Source organism: Glycine max, chromosome 15 (genome assembly GCF_000004515.6).
Source record: "Glycine max cultivar Williams 82 chromosome 15, Glycine_max_v4.0, whole genome shotgun sequence".
Lineage (NCBI taxonomy): Eukaryota > Viridiplantae > Streptophyta > Magnoliopsida > Fabales > Fabaceae > Glycine > Glycine max.
The window spans coordinates 18,588,323-18,609,341 of NC_038251.2; the positions used below are offsets into that span (position 1 = coordinate 18,588,323).

At 33.7% G+C, this 21,019-nt stretch overlaps 3 protein-coding genes across 3 annotated transcripts; 2 read left to right on the top strand and 1 right to left on the bottom strand.

Annotated features, from left to right (window-relative positions):
• Positions 1 to 2,097: 2,097 nt before the first annotated feature.
• On the top strand, positions 2,098 to 2,936 carry LOC100778036 (TPD1 protein homolog 1). Its single transcript, XM_003546485.5, has 3 exons — positions 2,098 to 2,191; positions 2,283 to 2,393; positions 2,527 to 2,936. The coding sequence occupies exons 1-3, from the start codon at positions 2,098 to 2,100 to the stop codon at positions 2,826 to 2,828; spliced, it is 507 nt and encodes a 168-aa protein (XP_003546533.1). The 3' UTR covers positions 2,829 to 2,936.
• A 6,129-nt stretch (positions 2,937 to 9,065) lies between these two features.
• Positions 9,066 to 12,524, top strand: LOC100306524 (uncharacterized). The gene is given in 5 exon segments (NM_001249340.2): positions 9,066 to 9,338; positions 11,636 to 11,741; positions 11,870 to 12,041; positions 12,194 to 12,251; positions 12,359 to 12,524. Coding segments are annotated over 5 exon segments (606 nt in total). The 5' UTR covers positions 9,066 to 9,216; the 3' UTR covers positions 12,507 to 12,524.
• A 2,201-nt stretch (positions 12,525 to 14,725) lies between these two features.
• On the bottom strand, positions 14,726 to 17,361 carry LOC100778569 (50S ribosomal protein L18, chloroplastic). The gene is made up of 3 exons (XM_003546486.5): positions 17,051 to 17,361; positions 16,706 to 16,867; positions 14,726 to 14,968 (listed from the first exon to the last, which is right to left on the bottom strand). The coding sequence occupies exons 1-3, from the start codon at positions 17,225 to 17,227 to the stop codon at positions 14,819 to 14,821; spliced, it is 489 nt and encodes a 162-aa protein (XP_003546534.1). The 5' UTR covers positions 17,228 to 17,361; the 3' UTR covers positions 14,726 to 14,818.
• Positions 17,362 to 21,019: the final 3,658 nt, after the last annotated feature.

A 21,019-nucleotide genomic window follows, 5' to 3' on the forward strand; every position in this document is an offset into this window, starting at 1 on the left:
TGGCGGGGAGCAAAGTAGAGTTGTTGAGCCTCCAGGAACTCCGTCTTCCCTCCGACATCCTCTCAATGTGAACATGAACAAAGGAGGGGGAGGGAGAAAGAAGAAAAAAATTGATATTGAGGATCTAGAATAAGATAATGCTCACAAATTAATTTGAAGAAGAAAGAAAGAAGGAATGTGAAAAGCGGGGAGAGAGAAGCTAGTTGCACCAAAAGATTTTAAAATATGCTAGGGGTAATAAGGTCATTTTGCATTAAGTGTTAGGTGCGCCAGTAAAATTGCTAAGTGCACCTAGCAACACCCAAAGAAAAAATTAAAATGATGTATTTTAAAAATTTAAAAATTAATATATATATATATATATATATATATATATATATATATATATAACTGTCAAACATAATAAATCAAAATTAATCGAAGTCTTAAGATAAAACAAATGTTGTTCTCAAAACCTCATGCACCTTTGGATTATGAGTGTTGCTTTGGGCACCCAACAATTTGGTTGGGGCATCCAGTAATGTTGGTGAAAGGGCTAAAATGCCCTTCACCATTTTGATATGAAAAGTTAAGGTGACTCGTCCTTACGAGTCACTATTCATTTCTATCCCGCAGCGTTTCTTCTTCTTTTGTCTTCCTCTAAGCCTGCCACATTGCTTCTTCTTCTTTCTGCACTTCTTCCTCCTTGTGGTGGTCTTCTTCATTCTCCTTCTGCATCTTCATTTTCCTTCATGCACGTCGTGGTCTTCTTCATTCTCCTGGTGGTTTGTGACTCTTTCTCGTTGTGGTTCTTCTTCTTCTTCGTGGTTGCGATTCTTCTTCTTCCTCTTCGATTCTTTTTCTTCCTTCACTTCCCGTGCGGCTGTGTCTTTCCTTCTTCTTACTCCACTTCATGCGCCGCTGTGGTTCTTCTTCTTCCTCTCCAACGAAAAAATAACATTTTTCTGGAAAAACCCCATACAGATCATCAATCTGTATGATCATACGGATTGCCAATCCGTATGACCCATACGGATTAGTGATCCGTATGTTTTTTTTCTGTTGAATAATTTTTTTTTTTCAATTTTTCTTCTTCTAAATTGTTATTTTTTTAATTTTGACTTGTCAATTGTTATTTAAATTATTTCGTAGTGTAATATTGTTTTGTAATTTTAGTGAAATTTTATAATTTTTTTTTCTGATTTATATGTTAAGTATTAATTTTATTTATAAAAAATATATTAGTTATTACTAAGATTTGATTAGATTGCTAGAATTAAGATTAGATTTGTGAAACAATTAATTTTCAATATTGTTATATTATATTTGTCTAATTTTTTTAAAAAATTGAAACAAATATTTAAAAGATATTGAATTTTTTACTAATGAAAATTATTGAAATCATAATTAAAAATGATTTAAATTTTTTAGTTACAAAAAATATTTAAATGAAAATTTTTAATAACTAAAGTTTGTTATAAAAATATTGAAACATAATTTTTAATTATACAATAAATCTATTAGTTATAAAAATTATGAAACCAAAATTTAAAATTTAAAATATGATAAAATTCTTAATTTAAGATAATGATTGAAATCAAATTTAAAAATATATTTGATTTGGTAGTTATAAAAAATATTGAAACCAAAATTTAAAATATAATAAGATTGTTAGTTTAAGATAATGACTGAAATCAAATTTAAAAATATACTAAATTTGATCATTATAAAAAATATTAAAATCTAAATTTAAAATTTAAAATATGATAAGATTGTTAGTTTAAAATAATAATTGAAATTAAATTTTAAAAAATATTTGATTTGATAATTATAAAAAATATTAAAAAGATACCATAATGTGATTAATTTAAGATTCAATTCCATTCCATTATTACCCCATGAATAAAACGGGGACCTAAACATCTTGTACTTAATATCTGCAACCCAATCATAGCATTGTTGTACACTAGGGGTCACCATTCAGCAACCCTACTAATCTCACTCGCTCCCCTCTCTTGCAACTTCAAAATCCATTCCTAAACACATTTTGATTTTGACTATACTTGTTTGTGAAGCAGAAAAACAAAGAAAGATATCCCAGCAGCATAACACTCAGCAATGAACATGACCATCACAAACTCTTGTCCTCTGATAATCTTCCTATGCTTCATGATGCCCCTTTTTGTATTTTGTGACGAGGGAACGCATTCAGGTACAGAAACATAACCTCTTGCTTTTCCCTTTTTATCTCAATGACTATTCTTCCCCTGAGCTAGCCTGAATTTTACATATAATGTTGGCAGGACCATCGACCCAGATTTTGCATTCTTCTCATGAAGACAAAAACAGGTCCATAACAGTGTCAATGAAAGTAGAACATGCACATTCTGCCTCTAGAAAATTTTGGTTGCATGGTAAATATATATACATATCTTAGTCTTCCAACTAAGATGAAATTAAAAACATCTTTTCCTTTTTTCTTTTATTATTTTTGGGCACCTTTTTTCACTTTGTTTAGTTTTGTTTTTATGGTGATCACATATATAGGTACTTGCACAAGCAAAGACATAAGCATCTCACAAAGCCAAACTTCTACACCAGGAATCCCACAGTTCATAGTGCAAATTGTTAACAATTGTGTTTCTGGATGTGCTCCTAGTGACATCCACTTCCACTGTGGCATGTTTGCTTCTGCAAGAATGGTGAACCCAAGATTGTTCAAGAGGATCTCCTGTGATGATTGCTTAGTGAATGGAGGGAACCCTTTAGCCCCTAGCCAGATCATCAGATTCACATATTCCAATACCTTCTCCTACCCTCTTGCTTTTAAGTCTGCCAAATTTTGCTGAGTATTCCAAAATATACAAATATTCAAAAGTAGAATAAAAAAGCTAGCACAGCCTTACTAGTTACTATACTATATATACCATGCCTCAGAGAATCCAATCTCTCATCAAAAGGGAATTTCTCCTTTCCATGGGAAATGTTGGAATTTTCAAGTTAATAAAATGTTTCCGTGGTTGTAGCAGCATTTTGCATGAAATACACTTCAAAATAATAGTGTTATCTATTATTATTATTATTATTATTATTATTATTATTATTGTGTCTGCCTGCTCAAGACAAACATTCTTCTTGATATATATATTTTTTTTAATTTCTTCTTGATACTTTATGGACACTTTAATTTATAAAAAATTACATAATAATTTATAAAAAATTTACACTTTAATTTTTATTTTTATAGTTTCAGGAATAAAATAATCATCATTAGATAGCTTTAAAGATTAATTAACATAATAATTTTAAAAACTAAATTCGTTGATATTATAATTTTAGATATTATACTATTCTTTTTGACACCTACATTTTACGGTTTATTATTATTATTATTTTTTAAGTTTATATTATAATAATAGAACTTTTAAAAATTTGCTGATGTATAATTTAATTTTAATTTACGAAAGAAAGTCATTTCAATTTTTATATATTCGTTGAACAAATATTTACAAATTTTTTTTATCTAAATAGGTCTTATGAAAACTTTTTCTTAATTAATTTTTTTTCTTTTTTAGCCAAAAGCCATATATGCCTCAGTTAAACCAAATATCAAATAAGTACTATGTCATGATAAATTAACTGTTATCGAATATAAAAGTGTGTCTCTTTTATAATATATAAAATAAATTATTTAACAATATTAATTAAATAATAATTGATATTTGTATTGAATATTTTATGATTTAAATATATTTTTAACCCTCAAAATTGATGTAAATTTATGTTCTCTCAAATTAAAAAGTGTTTTTTTTTCCAAAAGTTGAAAATAACTTATTTTAATCCTTTGTCATAAACAATGTGTTCCACTTGTTGCTAACGTGGTTAAGGAAGTTTGTGTCCATTATATGTCACTTGAAAATGTTAAATATCTTTTTAATTTCTCAAATTTTAGTCAAATTTCATTTTGATACCAAAATTTAATTTCTTATAGTCGAATTTAAAATTTATTTCTAGACCCCAATTTCTCAAATTTTAGTCAAATTTCATTTTGATCCCATAGAGGTGCTAGTTTTTGTTTTTCATCTTCCCTTTTCTTAGTTCTTACACTCTCTTTCTTCTCCATTCTCTTTCTCCCTTTTCCCTTACACCGTCAAAGATGGGGTTAATTTGAGCTTGTCCTTTATTGTGGAACTGAGGTGTATAACTTGTGACTGAATGTGCGAATATTGTGTTTATTAAATCAAATATTACAATGATTCTTTTCTTTTATTTTATTTTTAAAAAATTTCTTTATTAAAATGTGAGCTCTAAAATTGCCAAAAAAATATTTTTAAAATATTATTCATTAATCTAAAGATTGATATTTAAAACAGTTACAAATTATATTTTTAAAACCATTAGAAAGAACATTTTTAGCCACATTAGAATTTTTTTTTAATAACATCAATTTTGAAGACCAAAATGAGATATTTCCAAATTAGAATACTAAAAAATCACTTTTAAATACATGTACTAAAAAATCATTTTTAAATTTAGGAGGTTAAAAGGAAACTTAACCCAAATTTGAAGGAACAAAATTTATTTAAGTAAAAATAAATACTCTCTTCATTTTATAATAAGTGTCGTTCTAGGTTTTTTACACAAATAAAAAAAATTAATAAATAGATGAAAGATAATAATAATCCCTAGGCCAAGGACATGCTGCTTGGATCCATCGCCAAGAAGACTTTCAATACAAGGGATCCCTAGGCCAAGGATCCACCATCGTCATCTTACTCGTTTAAGTTGGTCATTAAGTCAAACCATCGGCTCTGATAGCAATTATTGAGGAATCGAAGGGGGTAAACCGAGGAGATTTACACCAATGGGCCATGAACAACCATATAAGTGAACCTAACACCACACCTTAACCCAAAACCTTAAGGATCAGGTTTATGAGTCTTTTCTTTACTTATATAGTGTTTAACTTTTTCATTTCTACTCGATGTGAGACTTCATCTCACACTTGTATTCCAACAATCTTCAAGTGTGAGTGATGTGCCATCATTTTCTTCTATTTTCTAAACCTTTTTTGCACCATTTTAATTACTGATTGGCCTTAATTGTCAATTAATCAGGCAGTTTTATTATTTGGGCTCATTTAGCTAATTTGATGTTTTTAATCTAATTTCAGGAATTAATGAAACATTGGGCTTAATCCGGATTTTGGTTATGGACTTGAAGAGGGCAAATAAAGCAGTGCTTACCTTAGTTAATTTCTAATTAGGAAATTTCGCAATTTTTTTTATGTTGTTCAGTGTTTATTTCGTTTTGGGCCAGAGTATTGTAATAGAGCCTAGTGACTTTGAGTGACTCTTTTTAAATAGAAGCCTTGGGATTCGTGCCAGGCATTCTGTTATGCTATTTTCATTATTCAGAGCTTTGGTTTTAGGTTTTCACGTTTTTCTGTTCCCTTGTTACGGTTTTCGTTCTTAATGCAAATTTCCGTTTTCTGCTTCTAATTACGAGTTCATTCTTGCTTCTTCTTCTACTTTCATTTACGTTTCTGCTTCATGTTTCATTTGCGTTTTCTGTTTGAATCCATGGAAGGCTAGATTTTCTGGTGTTGTTTCCTTTTGAGGACGAAGCCCAACTCTCTTTGAGGTTTCGCTTGTAATGTGGTTTTCTGGCAGTTTTCCCTTTACCAGTTATCCCAATTTCGTGAATATTAATCAGTGCACGCTTCGTGTTCGATTAATTGCCTCTGAGCCTAACTTGCGTTCATGCTTAATGGACGAAGGGCTAACTGGTGTATGTGGTGCCTAATCACGTATTGAAAACCCTAAGTTGATTTTCGCTTAGTAAATTGAAATAGGGTTGGATTAAGTGGTTGACTGTTAGGGACGAATTCTCCATAACCCAGGATAAGAGAATGACTTCTGAATCAGAGGAAACAACCCGTTTTTAATATTAGTAGTTTCGTATTCCAGTTTACTTGTTCTGCTCTTTAATTACCAAACAACCAAACCCCCCCCAATCGTTACTGTTACTGCAAGTATATTATGAACATTTGGTTTGTCACTGCTCGTTGGGAAACGACCTAGGCTCACTTCCTAGTTACTGCATTTTCATGTTTATTTGATTCGGGTACGGCCTCGATTAGTGAGTCTCTTCCACATGGTAGACTCTCCCTCGAGCGAAAGCCTATTTTCAATTCACAAGTATCCAGTGGTGGCCCTTAGAACTTAATTGTGGCTGCCTCGGCTAGTCTAGTGATTATTGTCAACATGCTCTAGTACCTTGCACCGTCCCAACACCTGAGAGACCCACTGCCAAGCCTCCATGCATGGGATCATCCACCAGGAAGACTTCTGATACAAGGAATTTCCATATCCATGGATCTGTCATCGCCATCTTACTCGTCAATTGTTGTGCAATCGAAAGGGGTAAACACCGGGGAGATTTACACCTTAACCCAAAATCTTAAGGCTCAAGTTTATGGGTCTTTCCTTCACTTATATGGTGTTCAACCTTCTCATTCCTACATGATGTGAGACTTCACCTCACATTTGTACTCCAACAGTTTTCATGTTTTTTTACAGGTTAGAAAATGGATACCTCATGGGAGAAGCTTGGAGGAAGATTGGAGTATTTTTGTAACTCCTAAAGTATGAGAACTTATTTCATCTTGTATGTATCTTGGTTCTATTTTGTAAGGCACATAATTGCCAAGAGCTTTGTTTTACACTTGTTTATGTTATACATGTTTAAGTTTTAGTTTCCGCATAGTTAACTCTAATACTCTTATGTTCTAAGTTTACAAAATTTAGTAATATAAGAAGGTAAAAGGTAACATTCTTTAAGGTGTTACAAGAACCTCGTGAAAAAGAAAGATGAAACACTCCTTTTTTTTTGCCCTTTCTTGTCCCCATGCTCCTCCACCCCTATCATCTCTCCCACCTCTCATACTGCACATATTCCACTCTCTCTAATCCCAATAAGAGTGCCTACTATGGTCGCAACCTCTTTTAGTAACAACAACCATTGTTGACAGTGGTGGTGTTCTCCAGTTACACACATTCCATGTATGGTAAACTATTTTATACTGAAAATTATGTAAATAATACTTTAAGTTTGAATTGGATTCAATTAGATATAACATAAATCCAAATAACCCTAAATGTTGAGTTAGATACATTGGTGGATGATATTGTGCACGACTACCATGCTATGAGTTTATGCCATTGATATTTTAATAAGTAAAATTGCAATTTTTGTGACACATGTTGAAATGTTGTCATGCTTATGATTTATAACACCATAATGGTGAGAAATGCTATTATGATTTGTTGTGATATCTCCTACACTGAATGTACCTTATGTTGGTTGCTTATTGGACTATGGACTAAAGATGAAAAAAAACTACTTCATATAAATAAAGGTGAGCTCCATGCTACGCCTCATTCATGGTTAGGCTAATGGCAGATCTAGAAATTTGTTTTAGTGAGGACAAAAAAATAATTTATAATATTTTTATAGATGGAATATATTATAAGCTTTTAAAAAATAATACTTATAAAAAAATAAAAAATAAAACAGTACCAATTTATTTACCTATTTTTTTTATAACTTTTTAAGTTCTTTATATATATATTTTTTAAAAATGTCTTACGGGAATAACCCCTATATTTTATGGGGGCAAAAAAATATTTATTCAATATCTTCAAGTGAAAAATAAAATCGTGGGATCAGTTGCTCCCATTGCTCACAACCTACATCTGCCATTGGTTAGGGCAAGTTGGCGGGGAGCAAAGTAGAGTTGTTGAGCCTCCAGGAACTCCGTCTTCCCTCCGACATCCTCTCAATTTGAACATGAACAAAGGAGGGGGAGGGAGAAAGAAGAAAAAAATTGATATTGAGGATCTAGAGTAAGATAATGCTCACAAATTAATTTGAAGGTTATGAATCATTGTGCATGGTGGACATCCTACAAAAGTGGTCCTCCATAGACTTTGTCTAAACAAGAAGACATTTTCAGGATTATTGGATAAGATATTAAAGACGGTTAGAGAGAGACTAACATATATATATATATATTGCTTGTAATATTATCCAATTATAGTTGTGAGATAAATTTTGTCAAAAACAAAAGAGAGAGAGAGAGAGAGAGAAAAAGCCATGAGATAGGTTAATAGATTATCGATCTAACAACTAATGAAGGTTGGGTCAATAGGAAGGAATTAGTCTCCCATAACATGGTGAATCAATGTTAAAATTTCGCTAAAAAAGTGTCCACATTTAATATATGTCCTTGTTTCAAACATGATTACCTCTCGAGAAAAAGATTTATAGAAAATAAAAAATTATCAATATAACGAATAATGATAAAAGAAAAAAAATTATCTACCGAATACGATTGTAGTTAAGTAAGGGGAATCATTTAAACATGTTGCTTCCTACTGAATGCCGCCCATCAACATTTATCTTCCTTCTACGCTTTTCTTTTATCTTATAAGGTAGAAAAACTCCATCTAACACCAACTCAAACCATAAAACAAACACACCATTAAAAAAACACCCTAAACAATAATTGCCAATTCAAGAAAAAAATAAAAAGGTAATAAGTTGATCTTTAAAGAAAAATTTAAATTTAATAATAAAATATATAAAAAATACGACAAATTGATCGTATCATTAAATTTATGAAATTCTTTTATTATTATATTATATTTTTTAACTAACAACTTAACATTAAATTACAAAATTTAACAATCAAATTATTATTAAATTATTCCTAAAATCTGTTGTATTTTTCTATATTCATAAATTAATTTAAAATTTTTATCTTAAAGAATCAATTTATCAATATATTACCCCTTTCAAGCACCAACCTAACCTAAAATAAAACAAAGGAAAACGAAGAAATCATCACGGTTGAGTTGAAAGGTCAAAGTAAAAATTTCCGATGGGCCATGTGACTGCAACTTATGAGAGACGTAAACCCAGAAGAGACACAAATAAAGAAACCACGTATAAAAAAATAAAAAAATCAAAGCACAAAAAACACATGTTTTACTAAAAAAGTCGGCAGCGATTGATGGTTGGTCACACCACCGAAGAAGGCTTCAGGAATCTACATAGCTTTTTCCTCAGAGCGTTGAAAATTCCCACACTCGCTCGCTTCCCCAAAATTTCACCCCTTTCATTCAATTCTTCCCTCTTCTCTGCTACTGATCCATCCCTCGTTTTCTCCGAACAATGGCTGCTGGTGTCACTGTCAAGTCCGAGGTTCTAGAATCTTCTCCTCCTGAAGGAGTTTGTTCCAACACGGTGGAAAACCACCTGGTCCAGACCAATTTGTCTGATGGGTCACCCAACAAGTATGTTTCTAACAACTCTCGTTTCTTGCTTTCCATGAATTCATGCACTGTGTTCTCACAAAACCAGTTTTTTTTTTTTTCTTTTCAATTTATTATTTTAGCAATTACCCTTTTGATTTTGGACAATTTTTGTGGATGAGAAACCGTGGATGAAGAATAAGACAGTGGTTGTGTTGATTAAATGGTTTCCGTTTGTGTAAGGTGAGATAGAGGACCCATATGCTTTTCGGTTTAGTGTGAACATTTGATAAATTAAAATTGAAAGTATGTTGTGTGGGTGAATTGGGGTTTTGTTTAATTGGAGATAGGTATATTAGAGAAGGTTGTTTAATTGAAATAAAGTAAAGGTGGTGGATGTCAATTGTGCTTGTAAGTTGTAACCCTACCCTTAGTTTTCTGATGAATTGAGAAAACTTTTCAATTAGACCCATTTTCTGGATTAAGCCATTATGTAACCTGAGAAAGATTTGGGATAGAGGCTGTTTGATTTGGGTAATGATTTTTCCCTCTGCAAGAGTGAAATTCTGGGAAATGGAGGTGGAAAATATTTTCTAGGGCACAACAACCTAGCCTTATTCGGTTATCCCATGAGGTGGAAACTGCTACGAAGATCAATTGATACCATATGACTCTATCAAAAACTAAATTTTCTAAAGATAATTTCGCGTTTGGTCATATTTTAATGGTTTCTCTTGAAGTTTTTCTTTGATCCACTTTACTCGTTGGAACCTCTGTTCATCCTCTCACATAACCCAACCACCCATCTGAAGCAAGTTTCTGTCTTCTTCTCCTTAGTAGGTGCTATTCCATTTTTCTATTAGATGTATTCATTTCTAGAATCCTAGTCATATCCTTTCTTGTTTATCCACTCATTTACCTCAATACTGTTATTTTCACTTGTTATTATCATTTTGTTGCACTCTAGGTGGAATATTTCTGCTTAACACTCACACTGTAGACTGTAGAGTATTGATGCTTTCTTTAGCTGTCTTGTAGAATTTTCTGAGTTTGATCAACACTTTATTATCATAAATTGTACCTGAAACATTTCTTCATTTAATCCACATGGCTTGAATCATAATGGTGTTATCTCAACCAATCAACCAAATGTCTCCATATTTGAAAGGAGATGAGTTTGTGGCTATTCTATTGTGCACCAGGGACTCATTTTGAAGTCAATGCCTTCGGTTCTCTTTCATAAAAAAGCTTTGGTGCATTTATTTTCTCACTTGGATAATGGATGGATCCATTTGGAAAGAGAGTTCTACTTCAGATGAAATTAAAAGCTGAATTTTTCTTAAATCTACGTCTTTGGCTTAATTCCTTTTCAGTTATAGTGTGTATTAACTACTATGCCCTGGAAATGGAACCCAAATTCAAGTGCTTCCTAGCTGCTTGGCTTCAAGGGCATTGGCTGATGGATCATAATTAAGTTACATCTGATTGTTATTGATTTATGTTTAGAAGTTTGGTTTATGAAAATAATCAATCTTAATAGGCATTTTTTGTGTAACATTATTAAGACACTGACATGGTGTAGCATGGTTGACAGATAACCTTTCTTCTTAAGCATGTGTGGTTAGGGGTTCAACTCCCAGGTTTGTATGTATGGAAAAACATTTGTTGGGAGAGGTCAATCCCTTAAATGGACTTCAGTCAATATCTCGAGGGATTAGTCTTTGGCTCTCGACCAAAGGATACCTTGGGTCATCCAAAAAAAACAAGGGTCTTCACTTTCCATATTGGCCTAGGATTTTGCTGGAATGAGGGAATTAAAAATTGATGAAGTGAATCATACTGATTTTATATCAGTATTTTGGTGTGTTTTAAAGGGTCAATAATCACCAAAAGAACTTGAAACTTTTGCATTCATGTTAATTTGTTAATATTGATACATATTTTGGTCCCTAGTGGGATAAGGCTACTATTATTGTTGTTGTAAGAAACCTACTTAAGTTCATATTTGGATTAGCTTATTTTGTGAGGAAAAAAAATCGGTAGCTTCTTGAAGGATCTTTAAAAATTATCATTTCCTTAAGAAAAGCTAAAGCAAGTATGCACTTATACTAAGCTGTTTAGAGTTCAATTAAAAATTTGACACTTCTCTTAATACTATAAAAAGCTTCTCACTTAAAAATTTAGAACATATAAGAGGAAATTTATTATAAACTAAAGCATCAAAGATTTTTGAAAGTCCAATTTACAATATCCATCAAGTTCATGCTTACTGATGTTTTCTCATGTGTGTTTCTGTTTGGTTGTGTATTTATTTATATATTTATTATTTTCTCTTTTAGGTCTGTGCCAGCATCTGGACTTGATGCAGTGATTCCTAGTGCAAATCAGCTTACCATCTTCTATAATGGGAGTGTTTGTGTCTATGATGGAATCCCTGCAGAGAAGGTATACCCATGCTGCACTTTAATCATGAATCAATCTTGCAGCTGCTGTGCCTTCAATCCAGGCTCTAACTTTACATGTTATGAACTTATGATGCAATCCTAATCATACATCGTTTTATTTACTAACAGGTGCATGAAATAATGCTTATTGCTGCTGCTGCTGCCAAGTCCACTGAAATGAAGAAGATTGGGACCCAAACTACCCTCATTTCACCTGTTCCGTCAAGGCCTTCTTCTCCACATGGAATCACTAACAATATTGGTTCCTCACAGAAGAGTTCCATCTGCAGGCTGCAAGCTGGTAATTTTCCCTTTATGATGCTAGATTTAGAGATGATAGTCTCAAACAATTTTGCTTCTTTATCATTTACCATTTAGTAACTGCACTGTCTGGTATTTTAATGAAACAAACTTTTAAATCTCTCATGGCTTTTGCATTATATCTCTCTTCAGAATTCCCAATAGCACGTAGGCATTCACTTCAAAGGTTTCTTGAGAAGCGTCGTGATAGGTACTGTCTGCTTGCCATGTTTAATGGGGCATCTAATATATAATCAGTTTAGAGTTTCCAATTTTGTGCATGATTTTCTTATTTGTATTCATTTATTTTTGTTAAAGGCTTGGGAGCAAGACACCTTATCCTTCCTCATCAACTACAAAAGTGGCTGACAACATAGAGAACAACTTCTGTGCTGACAATGCACCAGAACTGATTTCCTTGAATCGATCCGAGGAGGAATTTCAGCCAACTGTCTCTGCCTCTTGAGCGTAACCAGTGTTTGCTCTATTCTATGTTGTGTGATAGAGTGGAAGACCATGAGTGTGCTTGTAGAATCACAGACACTGATATAATTGTATTAGGTTATGAATTCTGTAACTGTGTTTTATATGTAACATAGCTACTGAACCTGAAATTGTCTGTAACAGTGTAACATGAAAATTGTGTGTATCTGTCCACATCTAGGATTGTTTGCTTTGTGTTCTTATCAGTGATCACCCATATTAAACTGTTATGCTTGTATGAGACTATGTGAACAACTGATTATCTATTGTGTTGATGTTCCAACTTATATTTTTATGACACCTTTGAGCTCTTAATTTTTCCTATTTGTTACCTTGCAGAAAAGAATGATAATTAGTTCAAGAGGTTGGTGGGCTAATTGAATCTCAAGAATGTAAGATTTGAGAGTATTTAAAATGCAAGACAAAAAATGTTTAATACTTTCAATTTTTATATTTTGACAAGGCAGTATATGAAAGGGTCGTAAATTTATACATCACTGTTTCTTTTTGTAAAATGTGGATCAAATAAATATATTAGAAATTCCTTAGATTATTTTCTTTTGTAATTACAATTTTATAATATTGAGTTTGATATATTCTGTTTAGAGGAGGGATTAACTTATTCCAATAATAACTCTTTTAGATTACTTATCATTATCATTTACTTTCATGAAATTTAATATCATAATCATTAGATTTTAAGTAAATCAATAGTTAAAATGAAGAATAATTTTCATAATGTTACTCAAAGAATAACTTCCCCTCCTCTTCTATTAAATATATAAATAAAATTGAGCAATAAATCCTTGTTTCTTATACAAAGGTCTTTTATCCTAATCCTCACAATACTTGGGTTTTTTTTTTTGTTATAACTTGAACATGTTCATGAATTACAAAGTTTGGTGGCTAAAAGAATTGTCTACTAACTTGCTAATATTTAGGAGAGGAAACAAGTCTACGGTATTTGGCAAAATAAAAAAAGAATAAAAAAAAAGCGAAAAGAACAAGCTATTGGATTATACATTTAATCAATGAGACGTGCAATTTTTCGGTAGTACCAAAAAAGTTAGTACATAATTTTTGCCAACTCTCTATACGAGTAACATTACTAAAAAAAATAACATTTGGTAATTAAACCCTTAACAAACTGATTTTATATATATATATATATATATATATATATATATATATATATATATATATATAATGTGTAAAAAAATTAAGTTTTATAGGGAAAAATCAGTCAATTTGACTGAAATTTAAGTGGTTCAATGTGTAAATTCACATCAATTATATGTTTCTGTACCTATATACACAAGAGGAGTAATTTATAAAGTCCAAATAACTAATTTATTTTGACAAGGTGATCCAACCACGGTTAGCGCCTTAGGTAGAACTGCGTTGGCTAGGGGAAATTTATTTTGGTAGAAAATTCTTGTTTAATGATGCCGAATTTAACTATATAGATGCTATAAATCTAATAATAGTAAGTATATACACAAGTATTCAATATGTTCATTTGGCTAAGTATCTATTGTTCAAAATAAATCCTAATGAAACAGTCATGAATGCAGTTTTGCCAGCTCAAACGAGAGCAGATATGCAAGGAACAGCCAAGATTGTTCAGCTTGTGAACTAGTAATCAAATTGTTTACCCCAGTGGTTTCTGGCAGCACACAGTTATGCGTTAACAACAAAATACGATATGGTAATAACGTGACCTAAAGTGCCAATCCAAGGAGCATGATCTTGTCAAGGAAAGTACAACAGATGGAGCTGAATATGGCTCAGACAATTCCATCAAAGTGTTCAGCTGCACCCATTTTGATGATTATGCCCCTGGCAGAGACAATGTTTTATGTGATGCTAGATGTCTCAACTCTCAAGGCATTTTTGGCTTAAATGGACCAAGTGGGTACTGGAAATTCATATACCACTGGCTAAACTGAGTGATACCCACTACCCAAAAATTCAAATTACATGTATTCTATAACACTAACAGTATAGCAGTAGCTTGAAATGAATCAGTCTCTTTTCTGCTTCCTATCATCTTCTAAAGGTCACGTGTTCATCTAACACTTAATTGATTGTAAGAGTCGAACACAATGTAATCACAGCTTACATTTTTAGGATGAGTGGAGGAAAACAGTCTTCTGCTAAAAACAAATTGATAGATGAATAGGAGCCATTGGATCATAACAGTCACTGGAAATAAGGAAATGCCATTATAAAAAATTGTTGAAGCCTCACATTACAAATTTAAACATGGAATAAAAAGGAAAGAGACTACTTAGTTTAGAAATCTAGGCCATGTTCACGGGCTGCTTCAGCAAGTGCTTGAACACGGCCATGGTATGGGTATCCACCTCGATCAAAGGCAACCTTTGTGATCCCCTTCTCCAAACAGGATTTTGCAATGATCTCACCCATCCTCTTTGCTACTTCCTGAAGCCAAAAAAATTCAAAGGATCATGACCATCATCCAGTATATGGAGAAAAATAAAAAGATATGGCAAGAAAATGTTTTACACAAAGAAGACAGTGGCATTACAACCAATGAAAACAATATCTTTATATGATGCTGAATTAGACATTTCTAAGACCAAAATGAACAGAATCTGAATGCTAAAACTGTTTTGGTGCAGATATCAATTACGTTTTGAAGATAATTAGCATAATTGAATTTTTACATAGATTGAGGAGTATTATTTTTTAATAAAACATTGTAAAGTCCACTGTTGGGTAGCCACTTCAGTTTGACTCGTTTTGCATCCTGCTTTTTGTATACATTAACACATTTGAGAAAAATAAGAAAATCTATGAACCCTGATGGTCAGTTAAAAATATAATTTACTTGTAACATATTAGTTATTACCACTGTAAGTGGAGATGAACTTCAAGATGTAAGTGTTTCTTGCTTCTGTAAGTATATATAGTGTTGTGAATCAAATAAAAACAAAACAATTAAATTGGAATGGTGAAAGCACATCATCATGAAATCATAAGAGGTAACTATTTCATGTTAAGCAAGAATCCATTGCCAAGAAACTCACTACCCCACTAATGGTGAGGTTGCCAATAGAGCCTTCAACTGCAGCAACTGATGTAGCTGACTTAACAATGATTACTACAAAAGCACACACATATTTATACCTAAGCAACCCAAAGATTCCTTCTTCATGATTTTTTTGGTTTCCCTCAGTATCTAAACTCAATAGGAAAGAGACGAATCTCCTAGAATACAGTCATGCGCTGAAGTTGGGATCCCCCCGTCAATATTTTTCAATGGTACAGTTGCTAAAACATGAAATTTAAAATCTATATCCAAGAAAAAATATTGTAGCTATAAGTAAAAGGTATTATTCTATTGAGTTTACTAAAAAACAGAGAGAGAAAGAAAAAGACAACAGTAGTGTCTAATTACAACATGCAGTTGTAATACATCCTCCTTTGAGATGCACACCATCCCCACCTGAAGCTGAGGGCAGCAAACAATGCCTTTCTACATGCACACTGTTTCCTCTTTGAACGGAGTTTCTAAGTACTAATTTCTTTTCCACAAATTGGTATTTTATTTTAGGGTTGATGGTGTTTTTCCTCCCTATGAAATTGCCAATTAGTCCTAGCATTTTCTAAATACTCAAATTTTTGCCTCTCAGTACACAATTACTTTGTGATCTTTCTAACAGGCATACTAGTCATGGAACGCAGATTTTGCCCCACTTGCTACACAGATAACCATGAAACTGCCCAATAACTAGTAACTTAACAGAGTTAGACTCAGGGATGAAAGTTTGGGTATTTAGAAAATGCAGGATGAAAAGTTGAGATTTTAAATGTAAGGGGCAAAAACCAAAAAAAATTGGCAATTTTACATAGACAAAAAATGCTATTAACCCTTAATTTTATGAGAAAAAAGGATCATACACTGATAGCGTAAAACTGTTTTACACTTTTCAGTGCATAGGCATTAAACTCTAATTTTATTAAGAAAGCATAGCCTTTTCAATCAGGAAATGGGAAATCAATCCCCTTATCGTTGCTGAACACAGACAATATATTTTCAGCATAATTATTGACAACACAGTCCAATCAGGCAGCAATAAAATTATAACACCATCTAATACACAAAAACACTGAAAACAATACAGCACATTAACAGCATTTATCTAAAGAACTCACAACTGTAGGGCCAGCGGAGTAGTTGAACTCATCAGCAACCGTCTTCTGCATTGTCGACACCGAAGCAAGCGTGCGCATTGCGGTGTCATCAATCACCTGCACAGAGAGATGCTTGTTCGACCGGAACACGGACAGCCTCGGCCTCTCGGGCGTCCCTTCGACCTGACAGTATAAAATTGATACGAGTTATAAGGTTGACTTAGAAGCTGGAAAGGAGGGTTGAAGGGTCGAAGGGTCGAAGGGGGAAGAGTTCGTGGGTTCCAAACCCCTCAATAATTAGTATACATGCATATTGCCATAGGGAAGAAATTGCACAAAGAGCAAAGGGGAAAGCGAGTGAATGACCTTCTTTCTGATGCGAGTGTGGCGAGCGGTCCTGTCTTCCCTGCGGGTCCTGTCTTTGGCTTCGACCACGAAAGGTAGGAAGTGAGAGGGTTTGGGGTTTGGAGGTGAAATTGACAATAAGGAAGAGGAAGAGGGGGATGTGCAAGAATGGAGGAAGGAGAGCGAAGAAGCTAGCATTGTTTCCAACTTCACAATGACACTCACACACTACACCACCGTTTCCACGGTTTATAGTCACCTTATCCTTCTACCACTACCCCTCACTTTTGCTTTCCAGGCATACTTCAAATACTTTTCTTTTTCTTTGGCTTAAATATATGTCATTCCTCTTTTGAAATATAGTCATATTTTATTTTACTTTTCGGAAGAAAAAAATATTTTTTTTTGGTGAATAAAAAAAATATTTACTTTTGATTCTGATAAAATTATACTTTTTTAATTTGGTCTGTATCAAATATTTTTAAAGTGACTAATTCAAATTGAATAAAATATCAAAGAAATTAAAATGCAAAAATAGATATAATAGAATAATTTGTTATATGTAAGAATTGAATATAAACAAAAAAGAATTTATGACAATATAACAAGGATAAAAAAAAAGATTTACCGATACTAAAAGTGAAGCAAAAAATATTTAAGCATCAAAAGTAAAATATATAACTTTATTTCAAGAAAAAAAAACATATTTGAGTATTTTTTATTCTTAAATACCTTTTTAGTCTTCTTATATAGCAATGTTATGTTTTTCATCTTTTTTTTTCATTGATAATTTTGTTTCAAGACATTTTTCTAGGATCTATCGAATCTTATGAAGCTTAAATGAAGTTCAAGTTCTGAAAGTTACCTAAATACATCAAAAGACGTGCTTTGGTGTGACAAACCTGTTATGACACTAAGAAAGTGGTTTCTTGTTGAAGTATTCTACATGAAAGCAACAAAAGTGATTTTTTAACATGAAGAAGTACATGCATTTAATTCAAGCATTAGATGCTCCAATGGACACTCGTTGAAGAATACCTATAAATATTAGAAGCTTTAAAAACATAAGTTACAAACCTACGGGGTAACATTCAAATTGTTTTTGTAAAAAGCTCTCTTTATATTCTTTAAAAGATTGTAAAGCTCTCAAAACACCTAGAACACCTTGAGAGAAAAAAAGATTAAGTGGATTATATATCTATTTGTAAGACAATTAAGAGTTAGTTAGTGAGCAATCAAACCACAAATCTTTTGATTTGTATAGAACCAGTGGCTTGGTAGGAAAAAGAATATTGGTTTATTTTAAGCTTGGTGTAGAGCTTGAAATGTAAAGCCAGAAGTGACAGCGACATAATACTTATAACTTTGAAAAGTTAATGGAACTTGATGGTTTAACAAGAACTGGATGTAGTCTTGGTGGTTGAGACGAACTAATATAAACTCTTTGTGTTTGTTTATTCTCTTACTCTTTTTACGTCTAAACTAACCTTGGGTTTGAATTTGATTGTTTGAAAACTCTTTTGTTTTGTAAAATTTGTGTTCATTGTCTGAATGTGTTTTTGTGAAAAATTTCTTATCTATTTTAAAAAGTTATTTTTCAAACGGTAACTTTATTTTTCATCAAAAAGGTTCTAAAGTTTTTTAAATCACAATTTAATCCCCTTTCTTGTGATATTTGTCTTTACAAACACACTCTATGAATTAAAAAAAAATATTTATGCATGGCTACAATTAATGATTAATGCTAAATCATAAGTATCAATACGAATTGTGTTTCATTGCATTACTATTTATAAGGAGGCAATATAAAAAATAAATCACACTCTATGTGCTTACCAAAATCTGGAACCGTGACACGTCAGGATGGATGTGGTTGAGTGGGGTCTCGAACTTCACACGTCGGCTTGGAGAGGTGCCTTTGATAGGAAGGGGGACCTGGAAAACAAATGACTATGATGCTTAAGTAAGAATATGTGTAAGGAGAGTATAGCAAATATATGCTATAATGGAGCTCGTATGAGTGAAAGAGAGAGAGAGAGAGGCACAAGCTTGTTGCTGTGTGCTGAGTGTGTGAGCAGGTCGTGTAGAGTGGTTCGATGGAACCTGTGTTTATAGTAGTTTGAGCGTGGTTGCTGGTCCTTGTTTGTAGGGGTTGTTGTAGCCTTGTAGATAATTCCCGGCTTATAGATAATAGTTGGGAGCTTAGAGATAATGTTAGAGACAAACATTTGAATTATAAATAAAGGTAGAAGATAATCATACCTTGTAGATAATGTGGCATTATAGATAATTTAATACCTGCCAATAGATAAGATATTCAAATACATTTGAATATTAGTTAGGTTAGAGATAACCTGTTTGTTGGGAAGCCCGACTACTAAGGGTCAAACGTCTATGCTCTTGTAGTAGGGCTGACATGGAGGGTGGACACATGTCTCCGGGTGCCATGTTGGATGCCCACATAGATTTTGTGGGCCATGGATGGTACATTAGCCCCCAAGCTCTAAACTGACTTGCGGGCGAAAGAGGTTGTCTAGTATCAAAGTAGATTGTCCCCTGTCAAGGGAGTTTGTCTAACGTTTGGGGTAGTAATCTTGACAAGGAGAGGGTGACAAGTTTGTCAAGCCCTCGAGTATGGATGAGTGTTGTCCTGTATCAGGCATGGTAACCTTGACGAATGTGAGAGTTGCAAGTCGATGTGGCTTGTCAAGCCCCTGAACCTAGACATGTGTTGTCCGGGCAAATTCTGTTAAGTTGTCTGTGATGAACGTGTGTTTGGCGTGTCAAGTAAGGTAAGTCATCAGATCTGACAACTCTGCCCTTTTTCTGACCGTTGGAGACTGGATTGAAGATAGCCTTTACAGGCTATCTCTTGTAACAGGCGCGTGCGGCACACGTGCAATACTCTTGCATACGTGTCACAGGCAGAGTAGGCATGTACTGGAGTAACAATCGTGCGTGAGTGGGGGAATCTTATGGTGCAAAATTTTAGGGCACCTCTATAGCTCCTGCTAGTAACTAAAAGTTCGTCTCTCCTATAAATGGAGTGGATGTTTGATTTTGGGTCACTATTCATTATCCTCTTGCTTCCTTGCCTGCTTTTGTTCATTCTCGATTCCTTGTGCTCTCTTGGCTTTCAGTTTCCCTTCCTTCCCCTTTCGACTTCTAAAGGTACTTTCGTCCACCTCAATGTCTTTTTTTCTTCCTGATTCCGCCATTGGACTGGGCGACAGTGATTATGCGGGCTCAATTGAGCAACCCATCATGGATCGAGAGGTCATCTTAATAGGCAATTCCTTCTCTGAGGATACTCGTTGAGGTGCCTCTGATAACGAGTCCTCTTCCTCAGAAAGGGTGAGGACCTCGCACTAGTGGGGGCACTTTTCGCCCTCATGGAAGAACATGACCTTCTGCTGCTGTCGGGGAGCTAGTCTCGGTTATTGTGATCCTCCCCCCTTCTACTTCTAGGGGTGCGAGGAGAGCTAGCGACGACGGAGATGTGAGGTTGTCTCCCTGCGTATGACCTAGCGTGAGTGCTAGGCCCCTGTCATCCATCCTGGTCATTGCTAGTCATGAGTATGTGAGGGACGACGTGTTGAAGTATAAGTCTTGTCTGACTTCGACGGCGAGTGTCGCTGCGCTTAAGTGCCAGATAAAGCTAGCAAACCCTGAGGACTCCTGTAAGTTGGCCATTCAGGCTTGTGGGAGTGATAATTGTTATTCTTGAAGGCAACGCCTGATCGTCTGCCCTTCTTTTTCATGTATAGATGTTTGTTTGATGTCCTGGGTGTCATTCTACCCTTGATCGCTTTTCAGTGTGCTCTGTTGGAGCACTTGAATGTGTCCCCTTCCCAGCTTCACCCTAACAGTTAGGCGATGGTGCGAGATTTTGAAATTTTGTGTCCTTTCTTCAATGTCCAGCCTAGTGTGTCGGTCTTCTTGTTTTTCTTCCAAATAAAATTGTTTGGCAAGATTGGATGGGTCTCCTTG